Source organism: Microtus pennsylvanicus, chromosome 1, assembly GCF_037038515.1.
Source record: "Microtus pennsylvanicus isolate mMicPen1 chromosome 1, mMicPen1.hap1, whole genome shotgun sequence".
Classification (NCBI taxonomy): domain Eukaryota; kingdom Metazoa; phylum Chordata; class Mammalia; order Rodentia; family Cricetidae; genus Microtus; species Microtus pennsylvanicus.
Genome location: NC_134579.1, coordinates 102,756,730 through 102,782,959, shown reverse-complemented (window position 1 = coordinate 102,782,959; position 26,230 = coordinate 102,756,730). Strand labels below are relative to the sequence as shown.

The window sequence follows — 26,230 nt, the reverse complement described above, 5'->3', positions numbered from 1 at the left end:
TACTTCTAATGCCCTCAACAGCACACAAAATTCAACTTCACAAGTGGCCAAAAAGACACAGTAGATGTTACGTAAGGTTCTCTTTTATTTAAAAGATCATTCACAAAATACCATATCCATAGACTCACTTTCTGTCATAGAACTGAATGTGTTAAGTGTTTGGAATTCCATTCTTACAGTCAGCTGGGCGCCCAGCAGTGTGATGGACGTGCCTGTTCTGTCTTTTCCGCATTGGAGATGGATTAGATCATCTGAAAGCATCAGCTTTGATTACAACCACGCAATGCATGTCTGTCTTAAGTTAGGTATTGGTGTTACACAAATGGTTCTTATCTCAGAAGCAGAGAAGATGGCAGGCGAGGGAAGGAGTGAGAGTTCTGCAAATTGCCGAGACCTTGCGACAAAGACAATCATAAGCCAAGGGGAAGGCTGGCAGGAAGCTGCTAGCTAATAAGCAAGCTGCGCACCTCTCAGCCCCTCTCCCTAAGGCTCTAGTGGCTGGCTGACCCCTAACTGCTCCAATCAGAACAGATGGGGACTTGGTGCCAAATCATTTTCCATTTGTTCACTCACAGCTGTTCAAGCTAAAAGCAAAGCCTGATCCCCCTTGCTCCCAAGTCAGTGTTCAACACTGTCTGTGGGAGCAGGGGTCTGCCCCACGGAGGAGGCAGCAAACCTAGAGGTTTCTAGACACCCAGGTACTGAGGGTCTTAACAGCTGTGTATCTATCAGATAAAGTGCCAGACTCTAGGCCTTGAGCTGTGGTGGGGAGCAGCCTCTATGCTAAGCACCCCGGAGCAGACAGACACAAGGGAAAGAAAGAGCGCACAGACTCAGTGCAAGCACAGCTGCCCAGTGCAGCTCCAGCACCACCCCTGCTTCCCACGGCCTCAGCTGTAGGAAGCGGATTGAGCTGCAGTGGGCTGCACCCCCAAGGGGCCTCCATGGCCCAGGAAGAGCAGGGAATGAGCTTGCACTTGGTCTTAAGAGCGAGCAGGAGCAAAGTCACATGGCCACTGGCACTCAGGTCACCACCAGTGCAGAATGTCCGGATTCCCCTGTATCCTTCTGGCCTCACTGTTTGACAGGAGCCCGCTGTGCCTGAACAGGCTGCTGGGGCAGGTGATAGGCCCCCAACACAGTGGCCTGTCAGGACTGGCAGGCATGTTTCCTTGTTTTAAAAGCAAGGTGCTTCCAATTCTGCACGCTCATCCCAGCTGGATACCAACAAGTCACCACCAGCCACCTAGCCAGTGGCTCTAGTTCTTTCCCAGAAGCCACAGCAACACAGAACTCGACATGCAGGTTGGAGAGAAGCTCCGAGAAAAAGCAGAGGACAGCATGCCCGGAGTGTGGCTAGGGCATGTAAAGGAAAGAAAGAAAGCAAAGAAGGATGAAGCAACACCTCAGCCTACCTTCCACACGCGACCACCACACCCACACCGTGTGGGAAGGAGCAGGGAGGGCAAGAGAGAAAGGGAAGAGAGAGAAAACAGAAAGAAAGCACAAAACAGGCACTAGATAGATATAGCAAAGCCAAGAATGTACTAGAAACCACTTGTTAACAGCTGACATGCACTCACAAGCTCTGTGTTTCCGCTGTAAGGAGGACAGTGCCAGGTGGGAATGGGGCCTGCAGGGCGACCGGCCGCCATCAGACTGGGCTGTGGTCTTGCTCCAGCTCCCCCGTGCCCCATTCCCTCCCAATCTAAGCTCATTCTTGCTCCTTCTGAACCACTTCCTCTCTGGGCCTGGCTCCCCCGAAGATGGCTGAGTTCGGGTTGGCTACTTGATTGAGGGGTGTTGCCACTGTCCGAGGTTTAAGCTGCAGCCGTGGTCTCTGTGCTCGTTCCTCTGGAGGACAGAAAACAAGGTAGCTTATACAGAATGGGCTCCATGCCATACACCCAGGCAGCTAACCAAACTACAGGAACTTCAATGACCCCAATCCTTTGTGACAGGGCTTCACGTAGCCCAGGTTGGCCTAACACTTTCTATACAGCTGAAAATGACACTGAAATCTGGATCCTTCATCCTCAACCCACCCCTCCCCAAGTGCCAGGACTATAGGCCACTGAAACAGACCTATCCAATTTTCAAAATGGACTCTTACAAGTTTAGTTAAAATCAACGCAGGGTTAAGACAGGTTTTACAGGGGGTAGACAGTAAGTCCTAACTAAGAATGTCTGCCATACCTTCTGTAGGTTCTCTGAAGTCCATATTGGAGCCGCGCATGGGAGGGCCGTCTCGAAAGCGACTCCCCATTGGAGGGCCTGCTCGCCGGTCTCCAGGGCGACTGCCCCCCCTACCCCCTAAGAAGTCATCCCTGTAGCCTAAGGAAGAAGATACTGAGTTAGCAATTGTTTACACTATTACAAAGAGACAGACAATAGTCTAGGAACCAACTCCAAATTTAATGTTTAGTTTGTCTAGTATGAGATTTTTTTCTAAATTAGGTGCACCTGCTGGGTAATCACACGGACCCTGTGTGTGCTAGGGAAGCATTCTGTTGTTAAGCCACGACCCTAGTTACTCAGTGATGCTAGGAAAGCAGCACCCCCTTTGACATGGGGTGTCAACTAGCAGTAGCCCTGGCTGGTTTCCAACTCAGACCCTCTTGCCCCTGCTTTCCTAGTGCAGAGATTAAAGGCAAGCACCACATATAAGAGCTAGTCAAGCATTCTGCCTCCAAGTCACAACTTACCCCTCACTGGGGAGAGCTCTAGGCAATTGTTCTATTCCACTGTCCCTGCTGCTGTGTGGAACACTCAGAGGGAACCTCACATTGCCACAACTCTGTACATGCTGAGAGTCCACAGCATAAACTGCAGCTCATGTAAGAGATGCTGAATTCTCAGCTACAGACGGTATTTCTCAGAGACAGGACTATTCCAAGGTTTGAGGCCAGCCAAGACCACACAGAAAACCTCCGTATCAGAAACAAACAAAAAGCCCCACCATCCAAAGAGCTTGCTGTTCTCAGCACTGAGTTCAGTTCCTTGTCTTCACATCTGGTGGCCCATAACTACTTGTCAACTATAGCTCCTGGGAATCTGGAGCTAAAGACTGGTCTTCCATGGGTTCTCATGGTGTCATAGATTTGTAATCCTACCACTGGGGAGACAGAGACAGTGGATCCCTGGGGCTCACTGTTGGCTGGCCAGCCTTGCAACAGGTAAGTTCTGGCCAATGAGAGATGCTGTCTCAAAAATAAACCAAGAGCGGCCTTAGCAAGTGAGGGTGCTTGCTGCCAAGCCAACATGTTGCCCTGACTTCTTTCAGTGCCTGGTTCCCAGTGTAAGAAGACATGTCCTCTGAAAACTACCCTCTGACCTGCACATACATACACAGAGGCTTGTGCACACACAGAGAAACAAAAATTAAAAATATCTTCTTTAAAGCCAGGGGAAGTGGTACATGCCTTAAATTCCAGTGCTTAAAAGGAAGATAGATCTGAATTTGAGGCCAGCCTGGGCTACACAGTGTTCCAGGCAAGCAAAAGTTACATGGTGGGCTCTTGTCTAAACAAACAATCCCCAAAATAGCACACACAGAGCACAAGAGAGTATTCAAACATGCCCGCTTTCCTTTATTTGAATTCCCTTTGCAAAGTAGAAATTTCACTCCTTGCAACTTACTATTCTTCATGGTTTTCTGAGTCAGGGTCTTAACTATGACTCAAACTTGAGCTCTTCCTACCTCAGTCCCCTGGGCACTGGGATTATAGAAAGGCCACACAACTTACATTTGTGGGAACCAAGCACACAAATGGTGCACATATACAAACACCAATACATATACATCTTAAACAAAACCCCAAACCCCAACCCCAAACGGGAAGGTTATGTAGGAGATATGGACTTCTACCATGGAAACCCTTAGTTCTCTTTACAAAGTCAAGGTCAGCACACTGGCTGTCAGTTCTGGTGATGGAGGCATGTGTGCACGTATGGTGCAGGGCTTATTCAGGGCCTCTTCTTCACATGCTTAGCTACTTACACCCACTCCTGTGGGATGTTTTCATCTACTTTCCTGCTGCATTCATGACGGAGTCAAAGTGAGGCAGGAAGGTTCTGGTCTCTAGTAAGTTGCTCATTTTATGGCTCAGTCACCCTGCTTTTTTCTAGGACCTAAGGCTCTAACACTGTAGACTAGGGGTCACCACCCCAGGACCTGCTTTCCTTGCATGGGCTGGCTCTGACACATGCTGCACACTTCAGTCAGAGACCAGCTTATACATAAAATTACAGACTTACTGCATGCTACTGTACTTTTATGAATAAGCTCATTTCTGACTGGCTACAGGACTTTGCATTTGCCTGCCTGCACCCCTACACCTACTGACTGACACAGACATCCTCTCATCAACCTGGATCGGCTGACGAGGGATGGTGAAGCAGAGCCTATCCACAGCTCCATGTTCTTTAAGAAAAATATTGGCCATCAGGATCCATAGCACTGAGGTTTCCCGGGCACCTCTGGAACCTTTATGCTATGTCATTTCTAGAAACGCTGCTAGTTCTTTTCGTACCACATATGTAACCTCAGGAGCTGTCCTGACTCTAGCCCAAGCAACATGCTCAGGGGAGTCTCTCTACCTAGTTCTGAGAGGTTTAGTGCATGCCTGGAGACCTTCTGGAGTCTCACTGGAGAAGGAGTTAAATCTGCCTAGGCTGAACACTTCCAAGAAACAAAGGACAACAAGGGACTGGGGAAGAGTGGAATGTTTAAATACTGATACCAGAGTTGAAGTCGTCCCGGGAATCCCATCCACCTCTAGATTCTCGAGAGCCACCCATTCCTGAGGACACACACACAAAAAAGATCAAGTTGAGGTCTGTGTTGGTTAGCTGGTTGCCATGACACAACATTTAAAAAGGGAAACCTTAATTGAGAAATTGTCTCTTATCAGATTGACATGTGAGACTGTCTGAGAAGACATTTTCTTGATTAATGATTGACGTGGATGGACTCAGCCTATTTTGGGCAATGCCACCTGTGGGTAGGTGAGTCTGGATTGTATACGTCAGGAAGCAAGCTGAGCAAGCCAGTAAGCAGCATTCTTTACATGGTTTCTGCTTCAGCTCCTGCCTTGGCTTCCCTAGATGATGGACAGTAGCCAAATAAATACTTTCTTCCCCAAGTTGCCCTCGTCACAGTGATTTAGCAAAGAGAAACCTAACTAGGATAAGGCAATGTTGCTGCATGTGCTGGGTCATTTTATGCCAACTTGACACAAACTAGAGTCATGAGAAGAGGGAACCTCAATTAAGAAAACACCTCTATAAGACTGGGCTATACAGAAGCTTGTAGGCGGTGCCACGCCTGGGCTGGAGGTCCTGAGTGCTAGAAGAAAGCAGGCTGAACAAGCCATTGGTAGCAATACAGTAAGCCTCCATGGCCCCGCCGACTTCCTTCAGTGATGAACAGAAGTTTAAGCCAAATAAACCCTTTCCTCCAAGCTGCTCTCCATCACGTTGTTTCATCCCAGCAATAGAAACCCTAAGTCACTGCAGAAGTATTCCAAAACCTAAGCTCTCAGGCAGTGCTCAGTAAGTGAGGCACATGAGTAGCAAGCACTGTGTGCACACAGCAAGTTGTGTCCACTTTTAAAACAGTCAATCACCTCTGTCATCGGGTCCACCTTTCCTGAATCCAAAGCCACCTTTATCTTGTTTTCTGCCTTCTGCAATGTCCACACGAAGTGACCGGTCACCCAAGAGCTGAGGACAAGAGGAAAAATACTTTATGTATTAACACGAACACATACCTCAGGCTCCTGCCTGGGCAAGGGGAAGTTGATGATACTTACTGCACCGTCGTACGTCAGAGCCTCCTTCAGGGAATCCACCTCATCAAATTCTACATAGCAAAACCCTGAAAGAGAACAAAAGCTACCTTATACACACATTCTGGACTCCAGGTCTGCTGGAGTCTCATTAGCATCACTAGACACCACAGCCCATAGTGTTGTACCATATGGATGACCACAGAACACGCTAGTATACCCACCTTTCAAGATGAGGTTTCATATAGTCCAGAATGGCCTCAAACTTGCTATATATAACTAACTAAAGATAACTAGAATTTTTGATCCTCCTGTCTCGATCTCCCAAGTGCTGGGATTATAGGCATATACAACCATGCCTAGTTTATGTAATGCTAGGCATAGAACCCAGGGCTATGCACATGCTAGGCAAGCACTCTACCAGCTAAGCCACATTCCAAGCCCTTAATTATATTCCATCAGGTAGAAAATGCTAACCTAATAGGCACTGAAACAGCCAGTGTTTTTACAATGCTTCCCCCTCATATATATAGCAGTGCTGGGGATGGAATGCAGAGTCTTGTGTATGTTAGGTAAATGCTCTGCCATAGAAGCATGTACCCAGACCTCTGCTTATAAGCTTTAACTGCAATTATTAAAACTTTTCTTGGGACTGCTGCAGAGCTGTCTGGCTTCTGGGTGATCTTGTTTAATGTCATCTAATTGGGAGGCAGACTTCAGACTCAAATTAATACCTACAACGTTTTGAAGGAAGGGGTTCATAGTACCTACTAAATTCCTACTTTTTGTTTTAAGCTAAGAAATATATCCTTAAAGCCGGGCGATGGTGGCGCACGCCTTTAATCCCAGCACTCGGGAGGCAGAGGATCTCTGTGAGTTCGAGACCAGCCTGGTCTACAGAGCTAGTTCCAGGACAGGCTCCAAAGCCACAGAGAAACCCTGTCTCGAAAAACCAAAAAAAAAAAAAAAAAAAAAGAAATATATCCTTAGCAACAGGATCACATTTTCTGTTATCATTGGGCTAGAAATCTGTTTTAACAACTACATCCCAGACACCGACTCTGCTGTCCATTCCCTGTGATGTCTAAATCTGGATTAAGTACTGCTTAATGTGTATACCCATGTGCTCACGATTACCCCACACCCCTCCTCACACATCACTCTCGGAAAGACTAAATGGTGCTTGGAAGATCTGAGCCAGCAGCTGCTGCTCCACTAGTTGTTAGAGGACACCAACCTGCAGAAGACCAATGGGAGTCTTCTTCCCTAGGTGAATTCAGCAAGGGTATCTGGGAGAGTGATTTCCAAGTTTAAGGAGGCAATGACAGCACAGTCACATACCTCAACCTCTAGAGCTCTAACTCAGCACAATGTTCCAAGAGACAGACCCCAAGACATCCAATACTGGTGCAGCCTGAAGCCACGTTGACCCATAAACCTTATGCAAATTTGGTTTGCTAGTGTTTTTAGCATGCAGAGATTCCCTAATTTACTACATTTTATATACTATGCCCAGCCGCAGGGTTTGAAGCAAACAAAGCCTATACAAAGCCACACTCACATACTTTTTGCTTGGCTTTCACAGGGTAAGTTGAATGAACCCAGGACAGCATGCACTTAGGACTGGGAGGAAGGATATGCTTACCCATCTTTTCCATCCTCGGCCCATTCAGACACCACTGTGCAGACACCAGCTACATGTAAAATGAACTAGCCCTCCCAAATATACTCTAAGTTTCCCAAGGGAGTCTGGCACCACTGAGGTTGTTTTCAGATAACAATTATCAGGAAGCCACCAAGAAAAACAAGAACACTGAGAGGGAAACTAAAAGTTTTTTTCAAGGCTGGAGAAGAGCAATTGCTTTTTTTCTTTAAAAATATTTATTTATTTATTTATTATGTATACAATATTCTGTCTGTGTGTATGCCTGAAGGCCATAAGAGGACACTGGACCTCAATACAGATGGCTGTGAGCCACCATGTGGTTGCTGGGAATTGAACTCAGGACCTTTGGAAGAGCAGGCAATGCTCTTAACCTCTGAGCCATCTCTCCAGCCCCCGAGAAGAACAATTGTTGACTCTTCCAGAGGGCAAGAAACATCTCAACATACACATTGTGGCTACAACTATCTGTAACCCCAGATCCAGGCACTCTATCAGGTTCACACATGGTGCATATACATACATGCACATATGTAAAACATTCATATGCAACATAAAAGTAAAGCTAATTTTAAAAAAGTTGTTTTGGGCTGGAGAGATGGCTCAGTGGTTAAGAGCACTGACTGCTCTTCCAGAGGTCCTGAGTTCAATTCCCAGCAACCACATGGTAGCTCACAACCATCTGTAATGAGATCTGGCGCCCTCTTCTGGCGTGTGGGCATACATGGAATACATGGAGAAAGAATGTTGTATACCTAATAAATAAATAAATCTTTTTTTAAAAAAATTTTTTTTAAAAAAAGTTGTTTTCAGGGATGTACAGGCACACAGCTAAAAAAATTTTTTTGTTCTGAAGTTGTCTTTAGTTTTATTGCCTCCTTTTCCTCTGAGATAGCTCCTGTGCCTGTAGACAGAACTATATGAAAGCTGGGCAGACAAACATGGGGATATGTACTACAAACTACAATCATAAAACACTGTTCTCCCAAGGGGACAGCGTTAAAGGGAGAGGTATGGTGATTTCTGCTGGGGACCAGGCTAACATGGGACACACACACCAGAGCAGAGCCTTCTGGCTCAATTAACTTATTTTCATTCACATATCTATCCCACCTCTTAACCCTCCAGATCCACCCACAATAAATTCCTCAAAACCTACCTTTAAATTTGTCCGTGTCTTTGTCTCTGACTAGCCGCACACTCCGTATGCTGAGATCCTTAAAGATAGCATCTATGTCACCCTGAACTGTGTTAAAAGGGAGATTTCCTACATAAGCTGTGTAGGGGGGCTCTGTGGGCAGCTCCTTCTGGCTTCGGGATCCATGGCCACCAGCACTGCCACGGGACCTAGGAAGAGAGATGCACAAGAGTTTAAGGCTCTTGACCCACAATCCTCCTCATGTTCATCAAAAAAGGGCCTGATTTTGATGACAGAAATAACCATAGAGGCCGGACGGTGGGGCGCACGCCTTTAATCCCAGCACTCGGGAGGCAGAGGCAGGTGGATCTCTGTGAGTTCGAGACCAGCCTGGTCTACAGAGCTAGTTCCAGGACAGGCTCCAAAGCCACAGAGAAACCCTGTCTCGAAAAGAAAAAAAAAAAGAAAGAAAGAAATAACCATAGAAACACAGAATCTAAGCAAACACTGTACTAGACGCCCCAAACATACCACATCAATGACAACTAGCTCCCTTGCTGGGCTGGAATCTGTATCTGCAATGTTTATATGGTAAAACCTAAGTCAATACCCTCAAGAGCCTGAAGGCAAGATGACCAAAAGTTCAAGACTAGCTTAAGTTCCGTAAGACCCAGCCCTTTAGGATTGGGGGAAGATGGGCTGAATGACTCAGTCTAGATCTCTGGGGCTCACTGGCCTTCTAGTCTAGCTGAGTTCCAGGTTCAGGAAGAACCAGTCTCAAAACTAAGCTGGAAAGTGACTCAAGAAGACACTTGCTATTGACCCCTGGACTAAATATGCAAACAAATAAACCAGAGAGCAGGGCATGGTGGTACATGCCAGTAACTAGGAGGCTGAGACAGGAGCAAAGCCACCCTGAGCCACAAAACAAAAAACCAGGACGGATCAGCCAGAAGAGAGATGTGAGCAATTTCTTTTCCTAGGAGGGACTACTACATAGCCCTGGCTGTCCAGGAACGTATGTAGTCTAGGCCTCAAACTCAGATATCCTTCCACCTCTGCCTCCCCAGGATGGGACACTAAAACCACATGCTACCATGCCCACCTGGGTTTTTATTTTTTATTTTTTAGTTTGATTTTTTGAGACAGGGCTTCTCTGTGTAACAGCTCTGGATGTCCTTGGAACTTACTTGCTTTGTAGATTAGGCTGGCCTTGAACTCAAGAGATCTGTCTGCCTCTGCCTCCCAAGTGTTGGCATTAAAGACACGTGCCATCATATAATAAAGCTTTTATTTTAGATGTATTATGTGTAGGAATGTTTGGCCTGCATGTATGTATACGTGCTACATGCATGGTGCCCACATAAGTCAGAAAGGCATTGTGTTCCCTGGAGTTACAGATGGTTTTGAGCCATTATGTGGGCACTGGGATTCAAACCCAGACCCTCTCTCTCCAAGCATTCTAAAAGCTCCGAGGCAGCTATTCAGACGCTGAGGTCAACACATTGGTGCTACAATAATTTTTCTTTACTGCTGACTAGTGACCACAGAATGCCTAACAAATGTCAGGCATGGTGGTCCAAGCCTTTAATTTAATCCCAGTACTACTCGGGAGACAGAAGCAAAGTATCTCTGGGTTCCAGGGCAGCCAGAGCTACAGAGAAACTCACCTTAAAACAAAATGCTAAGGGGGTTAAGAGAGAGAAGAAAGAAAGAAAAAGGAGGGACGGCGGTTGTGTGCGTGTGTGTGAGGACCCAGGAGAGATGGCTCAGAGGTTGAGAATACTGGCTACTCTTCCAGAGATCCTGAGTTCAATTCCCAGCAACCACATGGTTGGGTTGACTTTACAACCATCTATAATGAGATATGATGCCCTCTTCTGGGAGGCAGAACACTGTATAATACATAATAAATAAATCTTAAAAAGCTGTAGGTGCATGTCTGAAATCCTAGTCCTTGAGACAGAGGACCATGTCACATTCACAGCCAGTAGCCTATCTCAAGATCCCACCTCAAACAACACAAACACCCCACTGGTGTGTCACTCCCCAAAGGAAGCTCTGCAGCCTGAACTAACAGCAACAGAACAGGCTTATGAGGGCTGCAGCCACTTCTCCCACCTCCCCACTCTCCCAAGCTTATGTAGTGTGTAAGAGCCCAACTGACTCAACCCTTTGACACTACTCTCATGCTCCTACCTCCCGAAGTATCTTCTGAATATTCTTAGTAAGCTACTTTAGCTCTGGGCTGTGGACACGTAAGCTATCACCTGAGCATCTGAAAACTGCACATTTACTAGCCCTTTAATCAAGGCTCAGGAGATGAGCAGCATTAACACAGTCAAGTGGAGCACTGCTGGCACCGCTGCAGCCAATGGCAGGACACCACACTGCACTTGACTTACCCTTGGTATTCCGGCTGACCTTCTAAGGACCTGACAGGAGGTTCACCTAGCTGTGATGCTGTGTGGGTGGCACACACAGCAAGGATATGCTAGACACAGGGATGTGACTCACCCCCACTAGGGTAGGACAGCGCAAGCTCATCACATTACTCCCAAGCACTGTTTATTTCTGGAAGCGAGCTCATGAGTGTATGGGTATTATGAATAAGGGTTAGTAATAGTGAACACCTGTGTAGGAGCAAGGCCAGGTCCAGGAGTAGGGTAGCCAGGGTGGTGATCCTGCTTGGCATGGTGACCCACACCTTTAACACCAGGTGGATCCGAGTTCAAGGCCTGCCTGTTCTACAGAGTTCCAGGATAGACAGGCTACACAGAGAAACTCTCTCAAAAAGCAAAAGCAGTGGGATTCACTTCAAAGCCGCAAGTAAGGGGCAACTCGCTCGTTGGGGAAGTTGAAAGAAAGCACAAGCAACACTATGAAGAGTAAAACATCCAGTTTCCAAAACATCAGGTACCAAAGAGTTAGCTTGAGACAGGATTCAGAAGTCCTGACAAGTAAGCCACCACCTTGTGCAGGGGTTAGCATGTGTAAACCATTCTACAAACAAGTCCTTAGTATGAGCTTGGGCTACATGTTCAAAGCCTGTCTAGGAAAGCGGATTTACTGTTGATGTTGGTAGCTTGGAGTAGGACCTCTACCAATCACTTCTCTGTACCTCAGTTGTTTTTGTGTTTTCCCCTATAAAACCCAGACCGGACAACCTTCCCAGTGGCTGGGATAAAGATACACACCATGCTTCCGTTTTGCCTGTTAAATGCTTAAAATCTGTTTCATTAATGAATTTCATTGACTATAAACTACTTAATAAATACCAAGTGCCATATAAAATTTAATAACAATCATAGAGTACTCAAGGTTAGGCTGCCACCACCTGGGGTTATGATCTGAGCCTGGCACTTGGAGATGGTAGAGAGAAACGGAAACTGGTAATGAGGTAGTCAAAGAGCAAATCCTAGCCCTGTACCCTAAGACCCAAACCAGATCTGACAGTCACAAACTCTCAGGCTCTATCACATGGCACCACTGAGCCACAGCTGTTCAACAATCATTAGGAACAGACCAGTGATCTATGACACAAAGGGTATGTTGAAGAAGCAATAATAATTTAGGAAATCTAACTTTTATCTGCCAAGTGTAACCCAAATCCTTTAGGCTGTCATTTTTCTTCACTCCAGTCAACCAAATAGTGAATGCCTGAAAGTCAGAGCAAGGAAGCTCAAGGCCCAGCCCTGCCCTCTAGGCAGGATTCTGGAAAAGCACGTCGGTGTACCTGGTGATGAATCCTGGGGCAGGACAGCTGGGAGTATCTTCCACAGCACCAGGAACTCACTTTTGCAGACGGTAGACTGGGGAAGCAAACTAAAATGGCTGGTAAAAACATGGAGGTTACTACAAAAGAAAAATCAGGTCCAGCACTAAGTAAAGGGTCTGCCTAGCAAACCTGAAGCCGTGGGTACCGCCCTGAGCACAGCATACATCCAAAGAAACCAATAAACGGATAGATATTATTAGAGGCTGAATCCAGTTAAGTCAATGAAGCAGAAAATCAAATTGGTCCAACTGCCTGGTGGCACACATCCTAGCTACACACATAAGAGATGTGGGTTTCAAATTAGAGGCCAGCCTGGCAACTTAACAAGACTATCTCAAACAAAACAAACAAAAAACTCTAAAGTTAAAAAAAAGGGAGGTAGGGGTAGGCTAAGAATATAGTTCAGCAATAGAGTGTCTGTCTAGTATGGGCAAATCCCAAGGCTCTATCCACACCAATGCATAAAAATTAAGCATGGTGGTGCAGCCTGTAAACCCAGAGTTAAAAGCACACAGGAGGTAGAGTTCAAGGTCATTCTTGGCTGGGTATTTGTGGAGACTCAGTCTCAGAAGTACATCAATATGCCAGGTATGGTAGCACACCCATTTGATCCAGCACTCAGGAGGGACAAGTAGGCAGACATGAATTCACACTGGTCTATCTCAATAGTCTCCTTTGTCCAAATCTTTATTCTTTCGTCTTGCTGTTTCAAATATCCCTCCCACAAAACTGTATGTGTTAAGCCAGGCAGTGATAGCACACACCTCTAATTCTAGCACTCAGGTGGCAGAAGCAGGCAGACCTGAGTTTGAGGCCAGCCAGGACTCCATGGGAAGACCCTGTCACAAAACAAACATACAACTCCTCAAAGACAAGCCTCCCATCATCACTCTTACTGCATAGGTTCTGATGATCCACAACATTCCAGATTATCAGTTTATAGTCTACACGCAGCTTGCAGTTGGGCTTTGCACAAACCCAGACAGTGTCCAAACCAGATAATGCCACTTCACCTTGCAACTACAGGGAAAGAACAAAAGTCCCTGTCTGTCTGTCTGTCTGTCTGTCTGTCTGTCTGTCTGTCTACCGAGAGAAAGAAAAAGGTGAGGCAGGTCTGTGATACACCCCTGCAATCAGAGCACTTGGGAGGCTGGGGCAGAAGATCAGAAGTTCAATGTTGTCAAGTTCATGTGTAGACTACAAACCAGTCTGAAACAAAATTTTTTTTTTAGACAAATCATTTTAAAATTGTGTGGAGAGGAGAAAGAAGACCTATCAACAAGAGCTTGACCACCTCCCTTTGTTTGAAGGGTTGGAAACCCTACTACTGATGCCTGCAATTTCTGATACTATATGCACTTTGGGATACTTATAAGGAATGTGCCAATATCTCCAACTATGAAATATTGCTGAGTTTCCAAATCCAAAACACACCTTGCATGGTGGCCCAAGCCTTCATAATCCCAGCATTAGGGAGACAGAGACAAGAATTGCTGTGAATTCGAGGCCTATCTGTTCTGCATAGTGCATTTTAGGGCAGCTAGGACCAGAGAGAGAGACTCTGTCTGAAAAAGCAAAAATGTATGCTCCACCAGTGCTTATGGGTTCTCTTTTGTTTGTTGTCTAAGATAGTTTCGTGTATCCTCCCTCTAATGCTGGGGTTACAGACATTTATACCACCAGGTAATTTACCTGGTGCTGGGAATGGAACCTAGAGTGCATACATGCTGGTGCACACTCCTAAATGAGCTGTATCTCCAGCACCCACACATAAATTCCTTATCAGTTATTTCCAAGTACTCAATTATTTTAATAATTATTAGAGAAAATTCAAGGCTGGAGATGGAGTGGATGGTTAAGAGAATTTGGTACACTTGCAGAGAACCCAGGCTCTAATTCCACTACCCACATCTATCCCAACTGCAGTTCTAGGGAATAGGGAACTAGATACCTTCTTCTGACCTCTGACAACAGACAAAACATTCCTAACACACACACACACACACACACACACACACACACACACACACACACACACACATAAATAAATCTATCTCAATCTAGTAGGGACAGAAGCCTTTAATCCCAGCACTTGGAAGGCGGAGACAGTCTCTGAACTGAGGCCACTCTCGTCTGATCTATACATTTTCAAGCTAGTCAGGGCTATAGAATGAAACCTCTTCTCTACAAAGCAATAAAAATAAAAGAAAAAAAATTTTAAGTGTATTGGTATTTTGCCTAAGTGTATGTCTGTGTGAGGGTGTCAGATGTTGGAGTTCTTAGTTGTCATCTGGGTGCTGGGAATTGAACCTGAGTCCTCTGGAAGAGCAGTCATTGCTTTTAACCACTGAGAAATCTTTCCAGTACCATCTAAAAATATTTTTTTTAAAAAAATGTATTATGCTTTTTAAAATAGATTTTTTTAAACCCTCTTTTAGAGAAATACTACTTAGAAATTTTCTTTTTTTCAACAGGGTTTCTCTATGCAGGCTGTCCTATAGACCAGATTGGCTTCGAACTTTAAGAAATTCTACCTCCCAAATACTAAGATTAAAGGTATACACCACCATGCCCGGCCAAAATTAATAAGACAATTGAAAAACAAAAGAGGCTCATGCCTGTAATCCCAGCATTGGGGGCTAAGGCAGTTGAGTCCAAGGCCAGCTTGGACTACACAATAAGTTTCATGTCATCTAACCTTGTCTTAAAAAGAAATCCAAAAATATAACAAAGAAATGGGCAGGCTCCAAGTTTAAGCACTAAAACAGGGAAATGCGGGGGGAGAAAATAAAACAAGACATTAAGGTTTCTTTTTCTGTTTCTTTTTTGAGGGAAGGTCTTGTTCCATAGTCCTACATATTCTATACATATGTACCATGTTTGTCCCTTCATTGATCCCCTTCTACTTACATGTCATGGATGCACTCACACACATACTTCTAGACTCTGCATGAGACAGACTGTCTTGTCTTTTTCATGTTTCTATGAGGCTTCCCCGCTTCCTTCAACTTAGTTCAGCTGCCCCTCTCCTCTCCCCTCAATGTGGCTTCAATTCAAAGGTTTAGAGGCTACCAGGGAAGACATCAATGTGAAAATTCTAGTCTTCAGGTGACATAATGGGGTGGTAGTGGTAATTAAACGGATGAATAAAGAGTGCTAATCATTCAATAAACATTATCTTCTGTGTTTTGGGCAGTGGGACAGCCTTGCAGCCAAAGTTTCTGGACTCTGTCACATATTAGCCAGTGAGGTAAAAATAAAGCAATTATAGCATCAGAGGAAAAAGCAATTTCCACACACAGCTCAGTATTTTTCTCTTCAAGACTAGGTTTTTCTGAATAGTTCTGGCATTTGCTTAGTAGACCAGGATGCCCTTGAACTCAGAGATCCACCTGCCTCTTGCTCCCAGGTGGTGGACTAAAATGTGTAAACGACCACACCCTGCTTCCACTTCTGTTTTAAACACACAAGGGACGTACTAACTCTGAAGTTACCTGAGGTTTACTACAAAAGGCGCTGGCTGTTTAAGCACTTCAGCTGAGGCTATAAGACTGATGTGAGGACAGGCCAGCCTGAGCTATACATTGAAATTTTATCCCAAAAAGTCAGAGGGGATGTTAAGAAAAACAATAGAAGCCCTACAAGGCTCTAAGGTCAGAATTCTAAGTTCCTTAACTGGAATCTGACAGCGATCTTTGTTGTTTTTTGTATAGGGCCTATTGTAGACCAGGCAGACCTTGAAAACCTCTTGCCTCAGCCAAGAGGGGAGTGGGTAAGACTACTGGAGTAGGGCTGGAGAGATGGTTCGGTGACTGCTCTTCCAGAGGACCTGGGTTCAATTCCCAGGATCCACACGACAGCTCTTAAGTGTGTGTAAATCTAGTCCCTGGGCGATCTGACACCTTCACAGCATTGCACATAAAATAAAGGTTTAAAACAAACAAAAACACAAAGACTACTGTGAGTGCCACCATGCTTTTCTTTTTGTGTGTGTGTCTGTTTTGGAGCCAGAATCTTACTATGCAGTTTCACATGTTCTTGCAGGCACACTCCAACAATCTCAGCCCCATTGTCTGAAATCCCCACCTAATTCTCATGCTTGCCAGCTTTTAATTAAGTACACAGAAGCTTTTGTAATTGCCATTAAAAATGTAAAATCTGTATTTTGCGGTCAATTACCAACAAAACAACTGGAATCACTGGGCTGGAGCTGGCTCAAAGGGTTATGATTACTTGCTGCTCTTCCAGAGTACCTGGATTTGGTTCCAAGCACCCACATTTGTCTGCATCAGACACCCTCTTCCAGCCTCTGTACACACATGATACATGACATACACGACATCCTGGCAAACCACCCATACATGCAAAATGAAAAAAAAAAAAACCAAAAAAGACCTAGACCTTCAGAAATACAATTTAGGAGCAAGTTTCTGGCTAGTCAACATGATCTCCAGGTTAGCCAGGGATACATAGTTAATCTTTGCCTCAAAATCAAACCAAACAGCTGGGTGTAGTGGTGCCCATCTTTTAATCTTAGCACCAAGGAGGCAGAAGCTGTATGTGAGTTCCAGGATGGTCAAGCTAGAAATGCTGTCTCAGAAATAACAAATCAAACCAAACAGAAAAAATACTGAAATGCAAAACAAAGTCCATTCAAGACTAAGTAGAATCAACTCTTGAGGATCTGGAGTTGTGGTTTGATTTGCTAGAGAACAATGCAGTCCCTAGCCCTTATTCCAAGCTGAGATTGGATCTGTGCATGCTCAAGCTTGAGGGGAAAGCCATGCTTTTAGTCTTCACTCCTTGACAACTGCAGGGCCACACAACATGTCTTCGAAAGAGGCCCGTGTCCTTCGGAAGAGGTCCATGACTAGAATCCCAGAACTTAGTAAGGACAGACTGAGGCAAGAGGGAAGATTGCTAATAATTTGAGGCCAACTAGGCCACATAATGAGACCCTGCTTCAAGGCTCTAACAAAAGCTTTTGGAGAATGTGTAACTCTGAAAACCAGACTTAGGCCATAGTGTTGTTCTAGACTGGGAAAAAAATACCTCATACAAGGGGCTGGAGAAATGGCTCAGCGGTTGAGAGCACTGACTGCTCTTTCGGGGGACCCGGGTTCAATTCCCAGCACCCACATGGCAGTTCACAACTGTCTGAAAATCCAGTTCCAGGGGATCTGACACCTTCACACCATGCACATAAAATAAAAGATAAATAAATCATAAAAAAATTAAAAAAAAAAAGAAAAAAAAATACCTCATACAAGCAAAATATGAGATCGTTTTTCTAATATATGCTGAAGTGTCTATAAGGTTAAAGTTCTGCACAACGTAAGAGATAACTGCTGATACAAACATTACTAAAATAGCAATGAAAAGATCAGTCATTAAAGATATCTGGTTAATTCTACCATAACACTAAATTTCAGATTCAGATAGCTGAGAACTGGGTTGGGGGTTCAGCTCCATGATAGAACACTCGCTTGCCTAGAAAGTTCCAGGCCCGGGATTCAATATTCAGCTGAGTTGTGAGGTAAGAGAACAAAATTACAAAACAAAAAAAAACCACACACCCAAAACAAGGCAGCCAATAGCTGAGAACAGACAAGTTCTTCTATAAGACATAAACAGACTCATAGAGCAATCTTTTTTTACTTGGAATCCTCCTGCCTCAGGCTCCCGAGCAACTGATGCTAGTGCAACCAGGCCTCATTTCAACAGATTTTAAGAGGCAGAGGCAGGTGGATCTGTGAGTTTGAGGCCACAGCTTCAGAGAGACCCTGTCTCAAAACTAAAACCCCACAAACCCCAAAAAGACCCGCCAATCATGATTACATAGAGACACCCCCCCCCTCCACCCAGCACAGCACTTAAGAGCATTAACTGTTCTTCCAAAGCCTCAGGGTTTGATTCTCAGCACCTACATGGTAGCTCCTAACTCATCCTCAGGGATGGCTCTTTGAACACTAAGAACACCAGGCAAGCAGACATATGCACACAAAACACTCATGTACAAGTAAGATTATTAATAAATAAGTAATTAGAAAGAAATTGAGCAATCTACTTTCACACAAATAAGCGCCAGCTGAAATGCCTGCGGTGGAGTTGCAGGTCTTTAATTCCAGAGCTTGAAGGGAGGCAGGCAGATCTGCATCTGAGGGCAGCCAGAGTTACATAGTGAGATCCTGTCTCAAAAGAGAAAATGGAATGAAGCCAGCTTGAAGATTTCAGGTCAGAGGGGTTTCTAAGTAAAGGGACTTTTGCATAAATCAGCTCTGAGAGAACTTGGCAAATGGCCATCGTTTTCACCCACCTGTTAAAACTTCAAACGAGTTGCATCTTAAGAGAATTTGTTTACGTTCTAATTTTTCACCAAAAAGTTGGTAAATTTGTTTAAAGGCAGTTTTCTTTTCCCTTTGAGATTGGATTCACTATGTAGTCCAGGCTGGTCTCAGACTTGGGTTCCTCCTGATTTAACCTCTATAGTCTAGGGTTTGGGTAGGAAAAGAGCCCCTGAGCACTTTTTTCAAACTAGTAAACAAACAAACAAACAAACAAAAACCAACTCAAATCTCTAATATTAAATTTAAACAGGACTGCTAAGTGTGGTGGCTTTAATCCCACCACGGGGAAGGCAGAGGTGGGCTGAGTTCCAGGACAACGTGTCTACATGGTGGGTTTCAGGTTAGCCAGAACCACACACACAAATAAAAATTTCAACAGGATTTTAGTACAAATCTGTACCTAGAAAGCTACCCCCCAGGGCATTCATGCTAACATTTCATCCAACACCTATTTATATTTTTATTAGCAAATAAAATACTCTTTGAAATACATATGGCTCCACCTTACCCCCAGTTTCCTCCTTATGGTAGGATGAATGCTAGCCAGTACACTCCTGCCCCTAAACAAGCCTGGGACTCAGCACCAACCCTGGGTATTTAAAGGTGATCATTCACCTAACAAAAGAGACTTTGGGGGAGCCACTTGGGAAACCTAACACCACAGTAGAACTACTGTGATATTGTCCCAGGAAAGTCACCTTTTCTGTAAAAAGGATAAAGGCCAAGTGTGTTCTTGGCAAATAAGCAAGATGCTTAAACAGACTGTCCTATAAAATTCCTGTAACCGGGAATGGTTATTTTATTTGTCAAAGCAAGTGGCTTAGGCTTGTGTATTTCTATTGTTTGGGAGGAGGCTGAGCCTACGACCTCGGGCATGCTAGACAATCGCTCAACTACTACCGAGCTACAATCCCAGCTGCTAATGTGTATTTAAAAGCGAACAAAATACCCGGTGCTGATTTTTGGAATTAAGCACCGGGAGCTTTCTATTTTCATCGGTTAACGATGGGGTGGGAGGGCGGTGATTCTAATCGTCTGCATTTTGAATACAGTCAGAACAAGGCGAAAGCGATTCTTCTCCAGGGCAGGGAGAAACGACCAATTTCCGCCAGCAGACACGTAAGACCTGTCAATAAGGCATCCTAGACGCGAGGGAGGCAGAGAGAAACAGACACGCACACACTCCCCACTACGGTCTATTTGTTTTGGTTGCTGTCCGCGCTCCCTGCCTCCCTCGGTGGATCCGACTGTCCCAGGATCCAGACGCCAAGCGGGAAGGGAATCGGCCCTCTCGTGGCCCCGCGACCCCATCCGGTCCGCGGGGACCCTGGAGAGGGGCAGGCCTCCGCCCGCTTCCGTGCTGCAGCCCAGCCTGCCGCCGCGCCAGAGCGCGATGGGGAGGAAGCTGGACGCCGGCGCCGGTTTCCCCGGGAAACCCTCCGGCGTCGCTGCGGTCTAACTTCGAGACGGAGGCGGCGCGGAGCCGGAGGAGGGATATGCGCCGCGAGCAAGAGCCCGGCAGCCTAACCGTCGCCGGCCGCTCCCGGAGCGCGCCATTTCCAGGCCTCTCCTCGGGCCTGGTCAGGCCGCTTCACGCCGCCCGTCTCGAGTGAGCGCGGCAAGGCCGTCCCCTCCGCACCTTCACGCACTCGGCCCGGCCGACCCACCCGCCCGCCAAACCGCGCCCCCCGCCCGCCTCACCCTCTGCCGCCGCCGAAGCTGCTGTAGGCCCGATCGTCGTAGGTATCGAAGTCCGCCATTTGCCGTCTCCGCTCCTTGAGGAACCAGCGGGCCAGCGAGGAAGGACCCCGCAATATAACTCCTCCTCCCCCCTCCCGCCCCGCTACCGGGGCTGTCCGCCGCGCTGCCTGATCGCAAATCGCACGCACGCATGCGCGCGCCGCCGCGCCCGGCCTTGGGCCGACGGGGCCCGCTGCTGGCCCCGGCGCGCTCTGCGGCCCACGTGGTGCGGCGACCAGCCCCCCCCTCCCGGAGCGCCGCGCGCATGCTCTGCCCGCCGGGGCCCATTGTGTGCTAGCCTGCTGGGTTTCACGCGTGGTCGCCTCTCACTGTCCCTGCCCCGCCCTGCCCTGTGGTCACCTCCCCTCTGGCGGTGTCTGCACGCTGTTCGCTGTTACCTCTTGATTCAGTCTGGGTTTTGTGACGGGAACCCGTCCTGGGCGAAGCTCTGTAGACGGGGATGACCTTGAATCCCTGGTGTTTTGTTTTTTTTTCCACCTCCCAAAGGCTGAGGTGACAGGTGTGTGCCGCAAGGCTTTCAGGTCTCACTTTAAGATTTACTAAGGTATTCTAGGTCTGCTCCTCTTGGACCATCTTGCGCACAACACTTAAGGACAAATAGTCACTGGGTAAAACTCAAATGATGGCAACCTGTTCTAAGTGGAGAGCCCCAGATGCCCAGGGGCCTAAGGCTTGGAAGTAGGAATGGTGTGTGGGTGGATGAACAAGGTGAGAAGACACATCTTTGACAGCTGCTACAAACTGAACGCGGCGGTAAATACCAGCAATCTTAATCTAGGAAGACTGAGGTCACTGGTAGATTGGATTATAACTTGGAGGTTAGTCTGGGCAAAGCAGAGCCCGGCGAGGTGGCGCACACCTTTAATTTCAGCACTCAGGAGATAGGGACAGGTGGATCTGAGAGTTCAAGGCCATCCTGGTCTCCGTAGTGAATGCGAAACCAACCAGGCCTGTGCAGAAAGACCCTGTCTCATAAAAATAAAAATCTTCAAAACAAAACATTGTATTTGCTGTTTGGGTATTGGAGAGGGGTATGGAAGATGAGAGACAAGGTCATTTGTAGCTGCATTTTTAAGGGTGGGTAGGTTGACTCAGCGGAGACGGGTAAGGGGGTTTGCCACCAAGCCTGACCTGAGCTTCATCCCTGTGACTCACATGGTAGACCGAGAGAACTGGTGCCATAAGTTGTCCTCTGCCCACCACACACGAACTGTGGTGAGAGCTCTCTGCTCCTTTAATGTTTTGAGTGCACACACACACACACACACAAGCAAGGACTACATACATACCTGTCTCAAAACAAAATCAACCAAGGTGGACAGCTCCTAAAACGAGACACCTAAGGAGACGGTCCGAACCCACAGCTCATGAACGTTTTGTATCTTTGACACATTTTATTTTTAATAAGATAAACCCAGGGGCTGGAGTGGCTAAGAGCATCGCGTACTGTTCCCCAGAGGACTTCATTTTGATCCCCAGCACCCATACGACAGCTCCAAACTGTAACTCAGCTTCAAGGGATCCAACAACCTCTTCTAGCCCCCTAGAGTATCAGGCACACATATGGTACACAGACATACATGCAGGGAAGACATCTATCACATAAAACAACCATAAAAAGCCCAACCAGAGTCCTGATCTGCAATGCATCTTCTAGAAATAGCAGGGAATGGCTACGTGGTGAGAATTAATGATCCTGAGACTCTTTCTAGGGCTTTGATGGAGGCTACAGTATTCTTGGATGCTCCAAGGTATCATTGGTGAAATTGTAAAGAACTCTGTAGAAACCTCAAGCCTGAGAAAGGCTGCTGTGGGGTCATCAGTAAGGATGCTAGAGGGGCAATTGCTTCAGGTTTGAGGTCAGCCTGGGCTACAGAGTGGAGCTCTATCAACAAAATGATTATAAAAGCAGCGTGGATTTAATGTTTTGCATATATTTGCTTATTGTATTGGGGGAGGATGTTGGAGGGCAATGCAGGTGTTCCTCTGCCCATGAGTAGAACATCTTGCAGGAGTGGATTTTCTCCTTCCTCCATTCGGGTCTCTGGGATCCAACTCAAGTCCCTTTATACATTGAGTCATCTTGCCTGCCCTCATAGTTTTTATTTCCCCTTGGGTATTGAATCAAGGAACTTACACATAGGAGAACACTCTTCCCCAGAGCTACATCTTCAGCCTTTTATCACTACCTTTTCTGCTTAGTTCTTATTATTTGTTTGTTTTGAGATAGGGCTGCAACCCAGGCTGGGCTAGAACTCTCTCCATAACTGAAGAAGACCTTGACTTGTTGGTTGTTTTGAGACAGGGTTTCGCCCGTGTAGCTGGGATGTTCAGGAACTTGTTCTGTAGACCAGGCTCAAACTCAGAGATCTGTCGGCCTCTACCCCCTGAGTGCTGGGATTAAAAGCCTGGACTACTTTTGTGGAATATTTGTGTACACTGTAAAGCCCTGTCCTTGCCTAAGACGCCTTCTGATTGGTTTAATAAAGAGCTAAATGGCCAATAGCTAGGCAGGAGAGAATAGGCAGGGTTTCAGGGGAAGGACAGAACTCTGGGAAGAGTTCCCGGACATCCAGGGAGAGGTGGAACAAGTCAGATATACTGTAGAGAGGAGAAGTAGCCAAGTCACATGGCAGAATATAGATTAATAAAAGCAGGTTAATTTGAGTTAGAAGAGCTACTTGGGAAAAAGCCTAAGTTAAGGCCAAGCTTTCATAAGAAGTCTCTGTGTCATTATTTCGGGCTGGTGGTCCAAGAAAGTCCGACAAGAAAGTAGTACTACACACTACCTATCTGTTTATTTATTTATTACATTTATCTACTTATTGTGTATGGCGGGGTGTTGTGCATATGCCAAAGTGCATGTGTGGTCAGAGGACAATTTTCAGAACTCGGGTTTCTTCTCCTTATGGTGTGGACTCTGGGGACGGAACCCAGGTCAGGCTTGATTGCAAGGGCCTTTTCCTGCTGACTCATCTTACATCTTACTGGTTCTTGCTGTGTGTGTGTGTGTGTGTGTGTGTGTGTGTGTGTGTGTGTGTGTGTGTTTTGAAACAGGATTTCTCCATATAGTCCTGGCTGTCCTGGAACTCATTCTGTAGACCAGGCTGGCCTCAACTCACAGAGATTCAACTGCCTCTGTCTCTAGAGTGCTGGGATTAAAGGTGTGCACCACCAGTGCCTGGCTTATTTTTTAATTAAAAAAAATCAATGTAATTTTTAAAAATTTACTGGTACATATATATATATGTACATATGTGTGTGCTCAGTCATTCCCGTGTGGCAGTGGGTACACAGGACATGAACGGCGGGCAGAGCGCAGCTTTCAGGGGTCAGTCAGTCCTTTCACATTCCTGAGGCAGGATCTCCCTTGGTTTTGCTATTGTACGGTACTCTGCAGGCTAGCTGGTCTTCTCTACCTCCCGTCTCACCACAGTGATGCTGCGACACAGATGCTTGCCACCATACCTGCCTTTTTGCATGGATTCCAGGGATGGAACTCGGGTCATCCATCAAGTTTGGTGGAAGCCACCTTCTCCTACTGGGTCATCTCCCTGTCCCTCAAGTTTAGTTTGCTTGTCTGTTGTGGTTTGATAGCAGTTACTGTAAACATTCACGGCACAGTGATGTGTCTGTTCCCCTGAACCACGGAGCTAATTCTTGATGATGCTATAGGCTTAGAATGGAGCCGGGAAAACTCCTACCGCCAGAGGATGCTGCCTCTGTAGTAACCAGACTCACGTCTTGTGCTCGTGAAGATGCTGGAGTACGTGCATCCACTGTGTTTGAAAAACCTTTTGGGAAAGTGCTGTGCAAGGATGTGGAGCCGTGGAGGGCTAGCCTGCATGGTGTGTGTGTGTGTGTGTGTGTGTGTATGTATGTGTGTGCCCTGGATTAGCCTGTGCCCCAGCGCTCAGGAGGTGAAGTATGAGGATCAGAAGCTGAAGATGAGCCTGGACCACGTGAGACCCTGTCTCAAGGGAAAGAGTGTAAGTAAATACTATGGGTACATAGTAACTCACAGGTGCTCCCAAACTCCTGGTGCGGGTCACTGTGTAACTGCTTCCTCTGAACTGAGGGAAGAAGGGAGGGCAGGAAGCCCATGAAAAGTCCTAGGAAGCTCCTAAAATTTAGAAGCCCTGCAAGCCCGGTCCCCAAGGCTATGCTCAGTTATAACAGCAGCCACAATCTCTGGGGAGAGAAGACTGGATGAGGCAAGCCGGCTGTGTGCTTTGCAGGGAGCTCCAGGGATGCAGGTTTTGTGAGTCATCCATGTTGTGGAATATTACTTTAACTATGTAAAGGTGTGTGTTACTTGTTCCTGCTGCATTTGTTTAACTGTGTAAAGATGTGTTGCTGTTTTATCCTCCCCGCATAAAGCACCTGATTGGTCTAATAAAACGCCGAGGGGTCAATAGGTAGATAGTAGATAGTAGAGGGTGGGCAGGGTTGGTGGACAGAGAGAATAAGTAGGAGGAGGAATCTAGGCTGGAGAGAAATGGAAAGAGAACTAGGAGAGGGAGAAAAAGGGAGACACCTGGGGCCAGGCAGTCGCCAGTCAGCTAGACACGGAGTAGGACATGCAAAAGGAAAGAAAGGTAAAAAGTACAGAGGCAAAACACAGATGAAGAGAAACAGGTTAAGTTATAAGAGCCAGCGAGAAAGGAACATAAGGCCAAGCGTTCATAACAAATAAGTCTCCATGTCATGATTTTAAAAAATAACTTATTTAACTTTATTTTGTGTGTACTGGTATGAAGATGTCAGATCCCCTGGATCTGGAGTGAACTGCCATAAGAGTGCTGGGAATTGAACCCAGGTCCTCTGGAAGAGCAGTCAGTGTTCTTAACCACTGAGTCATCGCTCCAGCCTCCCCCGCATGTCACGATGTGGGAGCTGGTTGGTGGCCCAAAATAAAGCCTGTTACACATCCATGCTGGGGAGGGATTGGCTTTTTGGTGGTGCAAGCTGCTTTTGAGTCACCCTTGAGCCATTAACTAAGTCCTCACTGTAACCAATATCCTTGCTAACTTCATTCAATTGTTTGTGTATGGGTGTTTTGCCTGCATACCCAGCTGTGCACCATGTGTGTGCAGTGCCCTCAGAGGCCAGCAGAGGGTGTCAGATCCCCTGAGGCTGGAGTTACAGATGGTTGTGCACCTCCACGGGGTCCTCTGGGAAGAGCAGCCAGTGATGTTAACTGCTGAACCATCTCGCCAGCCCCCTTATTCGGTATTTTAAATAGTTTTAACAAAATTGAGGGTGTGTGTATGGGGGGAGGGGTGTGGCAGAGGTCAGAGGTCAGACAAGGACTTTGGGCATCTGTCCTGCTCTGTCACTCTCCTCCTCATTCCTTCACTTAAACCAGAGTTAGGCTGTCAACAAGTCTCAGAGATCCCTTTGTCTCTGCTGCCCATCAGCCCCCACTGCTAGGGGTTACAGGCATGCTCTGGCATGCCTGACTTTTCCTCTGGATGCAGGTGATTTGAACACGGGTCCTCCTGACTGGGCAGCAGTGTGCCCACTGGGGCAGTTCTCTAGCCCATTCCTGTGAAACAAGCCTTGGTGTTCGGCCAACAGCAATCTCATACATCTTGTTTGCCAAGTCTCTCGATTGCATCAAAGAATGACCAATACACACCATTTAGTGTGTGCAAGAGCTCTCCGTGCTGTTTGCATGATGATGACATTAACTAATGACTTGTTTCTCAGAATGCATCCTTGTCATTGAACACCGCATGACCATACCAGCTA

The 26,230-nt window shown here is 46.4% G+C and overlaps 1 protein-coding gene across 2 annotated transcripts; it reads right to left on the bottom strand.

Annotated features, from left to right (window-relative positions):
- Positions 1 to 65: 65 nt before the first annotated feature.
- Positions 66 to 20,642, bottom strand: Eif4h (eukaryotic translation initiation factor 4H). 2 transcript variants are annotated; one of them, XM_075977202.1, is made up of 7 exons: positions 20,417 to 20,642; positions 8,612 to 8,799; positions 5,814 to 5,878; positions 5,628 to 5,724; positions 4,743 to 4,802; positions 2,197 to 2,334; positions 66 to 1,854 (listed from the first exon to the last, which is right to left on the bottom strand). In XM_075977202.1, the coding sequence occupies exons 1-7, from the start codon at positions 20,473 to 20,475 to the stop codon at positions 1,715 to 1,717; spliced, it is 747 nt and encodes a 248-aa protein (XP_075833317.1). In that variant the 5' UTR covers positions 20,476 to 20,642; the 3' UTR covers positions 66 to 1,714. The 2 variants fall into 2 exon arrangements, with proteins under 2 accessions (XP_075833317.1, XP_075833308.1); XM_075977193.1 differs by lacking the exon at positions 4,743 to 4,802 and having other exon boundaries at positions 20,417 to 20,573.
- Positions 20,643 to 26,230: the final 5,588 nt, after the last annotated feature.